The sequence below is a fragment of the Lampetra planeri genome, chromosome 25 (genome assembly GCF_965212315.1).
Source record: "Lampetra planeri chromosome 25, kcLamPlan1.2.h2, whole genome shotgun sequence".
Taxonomy (NCBI): Eukaryota; Metazoa; Chordata; class Hyperoartia; order Petromyzontiformes; family Petromyzontidae; genus Lampetra; species Lampetra planeri.
Genome location: NC_136131.1, coordinates 12555345 through 12568361, shown reverse-complemented (window position 1 = coordinate 12568361; position 13017 = coordinate 12555345). Strand labels below are relative to the sequence as shown.

General features: G+C 47.9%; 1 protein-coding gene across 1 annotated transcript in view; it reads right to left on the bottom strand.

The window, feature by feature from the left end:
- Positions 1–10301: 10301 nt before the first annotated feature.
- LOC144727518 (prospero homeobox protein 1-like) overlaps positions 10302–13017 on the bottom strand; it is a 53465-nt gene continuing 50749 nt past the window's right edge. The window contains exon 5 of the mRNA XM_078606394.1: positions 10302–11943. Within this exon, the coding sequence (XP_078462520.1) occupies positions 11758–11943 (186 nt within the window). The 3' untranslated portion in view covers positions 10302–11757. The remainder of the gene's footprint in view (positions 11944–13017) is intronic.

Here is a 13017-nt window from a genome sequence, read left to right as displayed (position 1 = left end):
TCGCGGTGATGGGCAGCAGCACGCTACTCGCGCGTCAGTCTGAGTGGCTGTGGCAGTCTGAGTGGCTGTGGCAGTCTGAGTGGCTGTGGCAGTCTGAGTGGCTGTGTCAGTCTGAGTGGCTGTGGCAGTCTGAGTGGCTGTGGCAGTCTGAGTGGCTGTGGCAGTCTGAGTGGCTGTGTCAGTCTGAGTGGCTGTGTCAGTCTGAGTGGCTGTGGCAGTCTGAGTGGCTGTGGCAGTCTGAGTGGCTGTGGCAGTCTGAGTGGCTGTGTCAGTCTGAGTGGCTGTGTCAGTCTGAGTGGCTGGGGCAGTCTGAGTGGCTGGGGCAGTCTGAGTGGCGCCGTGAGTCGTGTCCGTGCGCGTAGGTGAATGTCGGTCGCGAGTCCAGCAGCCCTCGGGCACCTGGAGAACCTGGCGGTGAACCCGGCGGTGAACCTGGGTGGTGAACCTGGGTGGTGAACCTGGGGGGTGAACCTGGGTGGTGAACCTGTGTAGTGAACTTGTGTGTCTACAAGGCAAGGGCCACTTCGTTCTCCATGAAGTGGCACGACTACCCTTGCCCACTGTGGCACACTTGTACAATTGTGCGGCGTTTCAACCACGGTGCCTTGACACATGTTGTGCGTGGACCCGCACCAAGGAATGATGTTTTACTGCCTTTAAATAACAAAATACTGTTGGAAGGATACGCCTGGCTAACACAGGAATATATATATGTAGGAAATAAAGTTGTTCACAAGAGCAAAATGGAGTGTATTTTGATAATGAAAAGTAATGTTGATTTCCGCCGACAATGCCCTCGAGAGGGGCTCTCTCAGCTCGTCGCGTGGAGATCTCAGCTATTGCGGAGCTGCGTCTTCACCTTCTGTCTTGGAGTAGACACGTTTTTTTCACTGACTTTAGATGTTGGTTGGCAGGCCGCTGTGGTCGAATTAAATGGAATGAAATAAATATATATTTACATTGTCATGCTGCCAAAAAGGCCATTTGATTGGTGGCTTGTCGGAGACCCGGTGCAACATTGCGTGTTCATTAAAGACATTATGTACAACGTGGAATTAAAGGCAACAAATTGTAGGGCCTGCACTTGCCAAAATATTGACAAAATTTCATACTGGAATCATTTGGTTTGACTGTAATTGCTCATTGAACTGCAGGTGGCACTGTGTGTGTGGGCGTTTTGTAAATATTTATCCAAAAAGCAAAATGCTGGATGCTTTTGAATTACTGGAAATTTTAAATTGTCAGCCTGAAGATAAGTTGTGCATAAATGGTCTGCTGCTCACAGAAAGATGCATGTGTTGCACTCAGAGCTGATTAGCATTTGTTTGGAAGCATTTGTGTCGCGTGTATTTACATTTTAAAGCGTTAAAATAACCTCCCCCCTCCTCCCCCCCTACCCCTCACCCCTCCTTCCCCTCCTCCCCCCCTACCCCACACCCCTCCTTCCCGCCACTCCCTTGGCTCTCTTTTTTAAGTTACCCCCCCTCCTCATACAAGCACACAAACACTCACACTCACACACTCACACACAAACACTCACACACACTCACACACACTCACACACAAACACTCACACACAAACACTCACACACTCACTCACACACAAACACACACAAACACTCACACACAAACACTCACACACAAACACTCACACTCACTCACACACAAACACTCACACACAAACACTCACACACACTCACACACAAACACTCACACACAAACACTCACACACAAACACTCACACACACTCACACACAAACACGCACACAAACACTCACACTCACTCACACACAAACACTCACACACAAACACTCACACACTCACTCACACACAAACACTCACACACTCACTCACACACAAACACTCACACACAAACACTCACACACAAACACTCACACACAAACACTCACACTCACTCACACACAAACACTCACACACAAACACTCACACACAAACACTCACACACAAACACTCACACTCACTCACACACTCACTCACACACAAACACTCACACACAAACACTCACACACACTCACACACAAACACTCACACTCACTCACACACAAACACTCACACACAAACACTCACACACAAACACTCACACACAAACACTCACACTCACTCACACACAAACACACACACTCACACACAAACACTCACACACAAACACTCACACACAATCACACACAAACACTCACACACACTCACACACAAACACGCACACAAACACTCACACACACACACTCACACAAACACTCACACACAAACACTCACACTCACTCACACACAAACACTCACACTCACTCACACACAAACACTCACACACAAACACTCACACACTCACTCACACTCACTCACACACAAACACTCACACACTCACTCACACACAAACACTCACACACTCACTCACACACAAACACTCACACACAAACACTCACACACAAACACTCACACACTCACTCACACACAAACACTCACACACTCACTCACACTCACTCACACACAAACACTCACACACTCACTCACACACAAACACTCACACACAAACACTCACACACACTCACACACAAACATTCACACACAAACACTCACACACTCACTCACACACAAACACTCACTCACACACAAACACTCACACACAAACACTCACACACTCACTCACACACAAACACTCACACACAAACACTCACACACACTCACACACAAACACTCACACACAAACACTCACACACACTCACACACACTCACTCACACTCACTCACACACAAACACTCACACACAAACACTCACACACTCACTCACACACAAACACTCACACACAAACACTCACACACAACAACAACCGCCATTCGCCACTAAGTGGCGGTGACGGCACCACGACACTTGTGCCAGGCTATGTGCACCTTGAGGCCACGTGAAGTGTCGAACGTCCGCTGGCAGGAGGTCACAGGGCAGACCCAGCAGGTGCCACGGGTCGACCAACTGAGATGACTGGCTGATGCACCACCTGTTCCCCCTACTGTGCCAACTTGCTGTGCTTTAGCCACCCGGCGCTCCACTCGTTGTTGTGAGCGTCGCTCCTCCGCCATCCGTTGTTGCTGGAGGGCGACTGCCTCCAACTGCCCAGTAACGTCCTTCACGAGCCTCCTCCACAGAGGCTGATCTTGACACCGCTGGTACCAGTCATCGACAAGTCCATTCAACTTCCACATCCTTCTGTACCACATCACTCCATCTCTTATTTAGCCTGTGCCGCGCCCGTTTAGCCCCCTCGATCCGGTCGAACAAAAGCTGCTAAGGCATGCGCTGGCTGGGCATGCGGGCTACGTGACCCAGCCAACGCAGCCTTGCTTGCCGGAGGAGCTCCCCGATGGGACTTTGTCCAGATCTTTCAAGGATTTGTGAGCTCCTCACACAATCCAGCCTGGTTAAACCCGGGATGGATCTTAGGTAAGCCAGCCTAAATGTTTCTAACCGGCGAAGATGAGTGGCCAGCTGAGGTCCCATCTGTTGAGGAAGTACTGAAGGCGATCCAGAGCCTGAGACTAGGAAAGGCACCAGGCAGAGATGATCTCCCAAGCGAAATGCTGAGGGAGGGTGGCGTTTGTGCACAGACTGCCCTACATGACATCATAACAACAGTCTGGACCACTGGACAGGTTGAACAGGATTGAAAGGATGCCCTGGTGGCCCCCCTCTTTAAGAAGATGGACCGCACAGATTGTAACAACTACAGGGACATCTCACTCCTCAGTGTGCCGGGAAAGGTCCTGTCAAGGATTATTCAACATAGCCTTGCTAGGCACGCTGAAGAGAGGCTTGCGGAGCCCCAATGCGGTTTCAGGAAAGGGCGGTCCTGCACAGATGCCATATTTTCTGTCCGTCTGCTACAGCAGAGGTGTAGGGAATTCCAACAAGACCTACAGCGCTGCTTTATTGACCTGGTCAATGCCTATGATACCATCAGTAGGCCTGGGCTCTGGGTTGTTCTTCGCGCTTTCGGAGTCCCTGACCCTCTGCTCATGATCATTAAGGACCTTCATGATGGTGAGCGGGCCCGGGTAAAACTATGTGGCCGGGAGTCATGGCCATTCCCTGTACACCTTGGGGTGCGACAGGGATGTCCTCTGGCTCCCACATTATTTAACATCTATTTTGACCACGTAGTTCGTGAAGCCTTCAATAGCTGTACCGGAGGAATTTCCATCTGGTACAGACACAATGGGAGGCTGATCGATGCCCGGGTGCGGTCAACGGATTGCTCCCTATTGCTCAACCATGTTATGTATGTCAATGCTTTTGTAATTGCTGCTCATTCAGAGGAGGAGTTGGTAGGCGCTGCTGCTGAACCTGGAGCTTGCCACCAAGAGGTGGGGCCTTACCATGAGCCCCACCAAAACTAAGCACTTGCCTGGGTATTTTGTACCATCGGACACTCCACCCGCACAGCTCCCAATTGGTGATGGGGCAGTTGTGGAGAGAGTGGAGAGTTTCCCATACCTGGGCAGTGTGCTCATGACTGTCTCTGGTTTAACAGCAGAGGTCTCACTCCGAATCAGTCGAGCGGCATTATCTTTTCATCGGTTGCGTAACGCTGTGTGGAAGCTACCTGGTCTGTCGCTCCGCACGAAGTTTCAGGTCTTCTCGGCCACAGTCATTCCCTCCCTTCTCTACGCTTGCGAAACGTGTCCCCCCTAATGGAACTCACACACACTCACACACTCACTCTGTTCGGTGGGGCAGCAGCAGCAGCGAGCGAACCCAGACGCACGCCGTTCAGCACTGAGGTTCGCGGATTTTCTGCCCCTTCGCGTCGCGCTTTGTGCTCCGTAGCGGGCTCCTATTGAGATACACGCATCTCTAATATAACACGATTTTATTTTATTATTTAAACATGTGTGAGGAGTGCTCGCGTGTTTATGTGATGGCTCGCCCCTGGCCGGAGCGCAGCGCGAGACGGTGGTGGTGGTGGTGGTTGTGGTGGTGGTGATGGTTGTGGTGGTGGTGATGATGCTTGTGGTGGTGATGGTTGTGGTGGTGATGATGGTTGTGGTGGTGGTGGTGATGGTTGTGGTGGTGGTGGTGATGGTTGTGGTGGTGATGGTGGTGGTGATAGTTGTGGTGGTGATGGTTGTGATGGTGGTGATGGTTGTGGTGGTGATGGTGATGGTTGTGATGGTGATGGTTGTGGTGGTGGTGATGGTTGTGGTGGTGATGGTGGTGATGATCATGGTGGTGGTGATGGTTGTGGTGGTGGTGGTTGTGGTGGTGGTGATGGTTGTGGTGGTGATGGTGGTGGTTGTGGTGGTGGTGATGATGGTGGTGGTAATGATGGTGATGATGGTGGTGGTGAAGCTGATGATGGTGATGATGGTGGTGGCGGTGGAGCGCTGGTGTAGTGGTTAGCGCGCTGCGCGACGAACCTGGCGACCCTGGTTCGATTCCTGGCTCACGGCCAACACCGGTGACGTTTATCTGAACCGGTCCTTAGCCTCTCATAGGTCGGCTCAGCCACAAATGTGTACCCGGTGCGATGTGTAAACATCGCCAGTGGGGAGACAAAGGCGGCCGGGCGTGTTGTTGGCCAACCACCCCCTCGTGTGCCGTGCCGGCCTTCATAGGTGCTCGCTGACAGCACTTGCCCCTACAACCAGCTGCGGCTACAGGGGGGATCTTTGTCTTTGGCGCGCAGGGCTCTGCGCCCGAGAGGCGCCGCCTCGTGGCGATCCGCCAGTCACCGCCCGAGTCGCTCTTCGACTGCGGACCGAGCGACGCGTTGGGGACCAGCCCCCCCCCCACGTGGATAGGGAGCATCCATCGCAGAAGCAGTGCCGGATTATCCTCGTAGCAAAAGTAGCATATGCTATCAATTCCGCTTCAGTGATTATGCACTTGCTCTATTGCTATAGTACTATACTGCATTCAACTTTTCTGAACGGCTGGGTGTTTAAGGTGAGCGATTTGTCGCGTTGTCCGGCTGTGTAGCTTGCATCCGGGTTCCTGCACAGCGACGGTCATTGGCCGACGTCTCTCAGCAACACGGCGACAATGTCCAAGACGTTGTCGAGGCGGGGGTGGGGCTCCGGTTCCAATTAAACTTGGGGCTCTTTGGATTAGTGTCAGTGGTGTCGATTGGCTTGTGTTTTGATGCACGCGTGTGCCAACATTTCGCCACTATTGTATGACAACGTAGAATAGAAACGGATGTATATCTGTGTAATGTTTGAAAGCTTGCATACACGCAATGCACACCTTTGCACGTTGTTCATTCTGCAACCATTCCCAGTGTCGGGCAGCTCATGACGACTGGATGCTACTTTCTCAGACGCTGGTAGAGCGTGAGTTGGCATGTCACGAGTGGCTCTCCGCTCCTGCTGATGGCGCCGTTATCCGGCTCGGCCACCTGCGTGTGACATTGTCGTCGTCGTCGTTGATCTGCGTCGACATCAGCTGCCGTAGGAGAGGATGAGGAGGATGAGGAGTCGGTGTGCCAGGTGCGGCAATGTTGTTTTGCTTCTCAGGACTGGACAGCTCCGGCTGAAGCCACGTGCTGTACACGGTTTGTGCCTGAAGTAACACGCTCGCTTGGAAAGATTCTTTATTTTACACCGTTTATATGAGTGTACTGATCATAGAAAACATTACGGAGTCCATCGATTGAAAATCAAAGCACATAGAGCATAAGGCAAACACGATAGCGATTATATTGCTGTTTATCAATACAAAATGCTTTAACATTGTGTAGCACACTTAATAAGCATTAAATATGCATAAATACATTGACACTTAAATACTGCATCCATTGCAAACAAAGCAAAGGGCTGCTATAGACAGCACATTTTGTGTAAATATGTAGATTTTAAAAATACACAAGATTTGATACAATAAGTCGTTACAAAACTTTACAACTTTACGGTCCTACATTGTACATTGAGCTGTGTCAGGGCTTCTTCGTGATTCAAGCTGTTTGTGTTACTATGAAAATAACGTTTACAGAAACATGTGAACGGCGTTGATGTAGCCACGCACATCGTTAATTTCCCCAATCCCTTCAGCGATGGAGCTTGCAAAGGAACCTTGGTAATGTATTGCAGGGCAATACATGAGAAACTGTTTTCTCAGCCTTTCAAACCATCCACTCATGTTCAGTTTCTACTTCTGCGCGTGCGGACATGTAAACGGCAAACTGAAATATTGTTCAGATTTTAATCCACGACACTCTTGAACTGAAAGCTACCCCTTTAATAATATCGATACAAAATACATTTCGGGCTTTGTAGGGATTTGTGTTGAAGTATATTGGAATGCAAAAGCGAACACGTGCAATCACATGCTGACACAGTTTGAGCATTCATTCGATTATTAACAGTGTTGCGTACATTTGCGTGATTGTGGTGAATAGCTCACCGATGTGATTGTGGTGGACAACTCACCAATGTGGTTGTGGTGGACAACTCACCACTGTGGTTGTGGTGGACAACTCACCAATGTGGTTGTGGTGGACAACTCACCGATGTGGTTGTGGTGGACAGCTCACCGATGTGGTTGTGGTGGACAACTCACCACTGTGGTTGTGGTGGACAACTCACCAATGTGGTTGTGGTGGACAACTCACCACTGTGGTTGTGGTGGACAACTCACCAATGTGGTTGTGGTGGACAACTCACCGATGTGGTTGTGGTGGACAGTTCACCGATGTGGTTGTGGTGGACAACTCACCACTGTGGTTGTGGTGGACAACTCACCAATGTGGTTGTGGTGGACAACTCACCAATGTGGTTGTGGTGGACAGCTCACCACTGTGGTTGTGGTGGACAACTCACCAATGTGGTTGTGGTGGACAACTCACCAATGTGGTTGTGGTGGACAGCTCACCACTGTGGTTGTGGTGGACAGCTCACCGATGTGGTTGTGGTGGACAACTCACCACTGTGGGTGTGGTGGACAACTCACCAATGTGGTTGTGGTGGACAGCTCACCAATGTGGTTGTGGTGGACAACTCACCGATGTGGTTGTGGTGGACAACTTACCAATGTGGTTGTGGAAGATATCTCACCGATGTGGTTGCAGGTGGTACCGAGCGTTGTTTGGGGCGATGTCTGACATTTCGCTCCACGTGCTGGGAGCATCTTCAGCCAAGTAAAAACCTCACATCGGAGAACTAAATATGCTGATCGTTTAAATCAATGGATTAACATTAGCAAATAATTTTACTTGCCAGCAGCAAATACTCCACCTTTATATTATTCAATTCATAAAGGTTTTCGTCAGCCTATGTAATATTTTTATTTGGAAGCCACTGGAGGGAGCTATGCACTTTTAAATCTAAATTGAAAACATTTCTTGAGAACTTCTTTTTGTGTTTAGTTTGCTGTCCTTCCTCTGCACCTCGAATTAGCGCAGTTGGCTACGTACGGTGCGAAAGAAGTTCGGCATACATACAGACATACATACAGAAGTTCAACATACATACAGACATACAAACATTTCCATAACCACAAAAAAAATTGCACAAGATTCTACCAATTTTATAATCACAACTTTTTTTTATGTTTGCGATCAATTTTAACAGGAAAAACGATAAGTTACTTTTCCAACATTTCAGTGTAAAATTGTGTTTTGTGCGGCATAAAATATTGATTCTTATTTTAGACAATTTAATGAATATTGCACCGACAGAAGTAGGACTTAGCCACAGATCATTTGTATTTCATATCATGATGTGATAGCAAGACAAACCCATGGAGCATGTGGGACTGGGTCGATGGATTGCTCGATACACTCTTGGTAGCTGTCCATGCAGACGGTAGTCCAGATGTCTTGTGACCCCCATTTGATTTTCTAAAACTCGCCTCTTTTTCAAATAAAAAAAGCAAGTTCGGGGTCAATTAATTGCGTGGTCACAGGACAGTTGGATCACCCTGCACGAGGGACCCACATCAATACGTGGAGCGACGACACAAGGACAGCTTCAAGACTGGGGCCCCGTGTCCCACTGGCGGCACTGTCCCCACTGTTCTTCAACAATATTTAGATTGCCGCTGTACCTCCTCTGAATCCAGTCTCCCGACCACAAACACTGCAGTAATGTACACTATCATATATCTAGTGGTGTATGTAAAATATACAATATTAGCACACACACACACATCATGAACCATTTTCAATAAAAGCATACAGGTTGGACATGGGTGTGTATATTAAACGCGCTTAGAAAGCCGGTGCACAGGGCATTGTTGAACAAGTCGTGATTATCTTCTTGGTTCTTTCGGTAAAGACTTTACCGAAAGAACCAAGAAGATGAATCCCTGCAGTCACAAAAACTTTAAATCGAAATTTAAGTCGTGATCAATTCATAACAGCATCATTCGCCAATTCCACGTGAATTGGATGAGCTTGGTTATAGAGAAATGTATTTCACCTGGAGCGACTGCTGAGTCATCAACGTTTGGTTGGGTGGTGGCCACGTGGGTTGGGGTGGGCAGGTTGAGGACCATCCCAGGCTCTTGTTATCGCCCTTTCACTTCATTGTGGTTCAGAGTCGGCTGGTGAATGCTAAAACGTACATCTAATTGGGGCGGGCAAATTTCACGCCCCACGTTCCAAGTATTTTAAAAATCAAATTTGAAATGGTCAACAGATTAAGCAAATGACTTAAATTAGTCATTTGTATTTTATTTTTTCAACAATACATATATATATTTTAAATAACATAAAGACATTTAAAGGCAATGTTTTAGGTGTGGCATCACCCAGTACCCAGAGCAGGAATGACAAATGTTCGCACTGCACGCCAGGGAAAGTGCTTCAGCTTCACCAGAGGCAGCGAGAGAAACCGTGGCCCTGCTCATTTTGAACACGTGGCCCAGCAGCTTTCCGAAGGTTCAATTAAACGGCATTGCCATGCTCTGCTGAATCCAGTTGAACGCGTAAGCATTCACAAAAACGGTCGATCACATTTTTACCTGAATTGTTTTTGTCGTCAGTTTGAGCATTCACTTCTATGGAGATATTTGCGTGAGTAATGACATAATTCTGTGTTTGTATATTTAGTTGTCACATTCACCACGTACAGAGAGTATTGTTTTGCTATTTTCTTTCTCAGTTATAATCAGACGTGCGTCTTCATGCACCATGCTCTGTCGCTAGTGCAGTCCTGTAATGTTGGGGTGAGATGTGGGGGGCTGACCCCCCCCCCCTCATATGCCCCCTATCCCCCATCTCCCTATATCCAACCCAAATACCCCCCCCCCCCCCTCTCTAAATCCCGAGAGTGAAGTAAAATATGTTTATTGGTCGGGGTGGACAATTTGCAAACTCTGCAACACAGTGGGCGATATATCGAGCAGTCTGCGTGACGTTGCTCCGTTCTGCTTTGCGTTCAGCGAGTTTAGAGTTTGTGTATCATTGGCTGTCGTGCCCCCTCCCCCCTCTCTATTAATTTCTTTAAATTGGGTCACACTTTGTTCCATGGCCAGATTATTTTTAAAGTCGTGGGGGTGCATGGGAAGTGAAGTTCCATTGCATCTGCACTCAGGGAGTGTGCGGGCAAATGTTTAAGTCCAAGTACAAACGTGTGATTTAACGAGAGATATGGGTGGAAAGTTGTGCTATAACTACCATACATGCAGAAATCAAACCATAGCTTTAATAAACGAGTTGCACAGTGATATATAATGTTTAAATTACTGGTGCACTAGCTACTACAATGCAGATACAGACGGTAAACATCAACCCAGTGAGGAACATTCTCATGACTTTACTAAACTCGTAACAGTCACATGCTAATTATGAAATGATGGATATTAATGTACATAATTCACCAAATTTAAAAAATATATATATAGTTCATGTTTACCAAATTAATGAGACGTATTTTCTTTCCTTCTAAAAAAGGTAACTTGGTGACACTTTCGTGGATAAAGGAGTACATGTCATGTATTTACTCGGTATCAATTGATATGAAGTTTGCGGAAAGACGAAATGGTCGTGCCCCAATAGCCCATAAGGCCAAGCAACCAGAAGTAGATCAACATCTTTATTTATTCTGGTGAAATCCAGGATGACTGTACAGTCTTACAATTGAGTCAAACGATGACTTGTTTAATTAATGTAAAACTTATATTGAGCACATTTAGTGAACATTATATTTTAAGCCTTTTATAACATCGAGCACGAACTTTGCAATAGTTCAAATTGTCGCCGACTATGACTTGCGTGGATCGTTAAAACAAAAAACACAAAGAGCACTCACTGCAGCAAAGAAAATGTATTGACAGTGTTTACGGACAATAAATGTCGTGACTCCGATATAAAGAAGTAGTTCGTAGTGACATTGTCGTGGCATGCACCGGCTTCAAGCGTGACCTGTTCGTCGATGTGCAGTATATTCATGGACAGCGGTCCTCGCATGGAGCCGATGTTAGGATCATGAAAGCGAGATGCTTGCACGGGAACACAGAATTACCAACAGTCTGGCAGGGGAGAGGTGCAAAGACACCCGAGGGATGTGATGTGGATTTGTTGCGGCGTTTAAGCGCGGGGACTTACTGGGCCTCTTATTTTTCCGCCCGGACACAAGGCACAAATTAGCTTCACGACTCGGTAGTGACGCGGTCGCGACGCTTCAAGGATGCGCTCGCCATGGCTTTCAAAGGAAGATCGTCGAAAGCCACCGATGAGAAATGCTTGTGACTCTTCAGCCGGGTTATGGAACAAGGTCCCCCAGGATGGGCGGAGAAGGAGCGCGGTGACGTCTAGAGGTGCGTGATCTCCCACAGGCAGCTGGGAGAGCGGAAGGACTCGGGCACCTCGCTGTCCAGCTTGCAGATGACCTTGTAGATGGCCTTCTTCCACGAAGGGTCGACGTCCTTGGCAGCCGCGACGGCGCAGAAGAACTCGCGCAGCGTCAGCTCCGCCACCTCCAAGAAGCGTCCTGGGACCTGCTCCACAGGAGGCAGAAACGGGAGCTCAACATGTGCGAGACGTTGCTGCTGGAAGGGCCCTCCGCTCGACTTAAAGCCACTTATTTAAATCCCTGACAAGTGATTTTGCATGGGGTATTATTGAAGAAGCGATGAAAAATTGTATTTGGGCGTTTTAAAGAATATACTGTGAAAATTATATTACAAATTCCGTCATGCATGGTCTGAGCTGCTATTAAATAACACGTAGATACTGCGAACATAGTACATTTTGTACGTGGCATTCATGCGTTGCTATGAGGAGACGACATGTTTCACAGACGAGTACAGTCTGCCAGTAGGGGGCGATGTTGCTATGCGGTTTTAACCAAATGTATTAATTTGCAGTGAAGCCAATGTGACTTAATTTTACTCAATGTCCAAGTCAAACAAGGCACGCACGACACAGCTCACATTTTTCACTTCACATACACGAACGCACACTCGCTACCACGAGGCACGCCTCCTTAACCCGGTGATTGTAATGTGTTCCTTTAGCCGCTATGGCAGCGTTTTTTGTGTGGCCTTATTAAAGCTGTAGCCATCCATCCCCGGAACCCCACTGGGCGTTAATAACAACCCCCACTGAGGTGTTAATTGGAGGGATGTCATTGACCAAAGCAAATTATAAGAGGGCCCTTGTGAGTGTTGTCCATAATTGTTTCAGAGTGTTAACCTAAGGGGTTCCTATTTCGCAACTTGTCACACCCACGATCGTGTTAAGTATCACAGTCTCTTCAAAATAAACGAAATGGATCTATAGGAGGGAAAATAAAAAAAATGGGAAAGTAGTGAGATGCATGTGCAACACAAACAACGCTTTGCTTGTGTGCATATACAGTTGTGCATTCGTCAAATGTCAAAGTTATTTCCCACTAAAATTAGCCTGCAGCAGCGCTCACCTCCTGCTTACAGTCTTGGTCCAGTGGTCGGAATTCAACATTCTTATGACTGGGGCAAGTCTATCCATAAGGCAACCACTACTGCCTTTCCCACCAATGTTGCACGCGTCTCTATTAACCGTGGAGGGATTTAAGGGGTGAATCAATACCT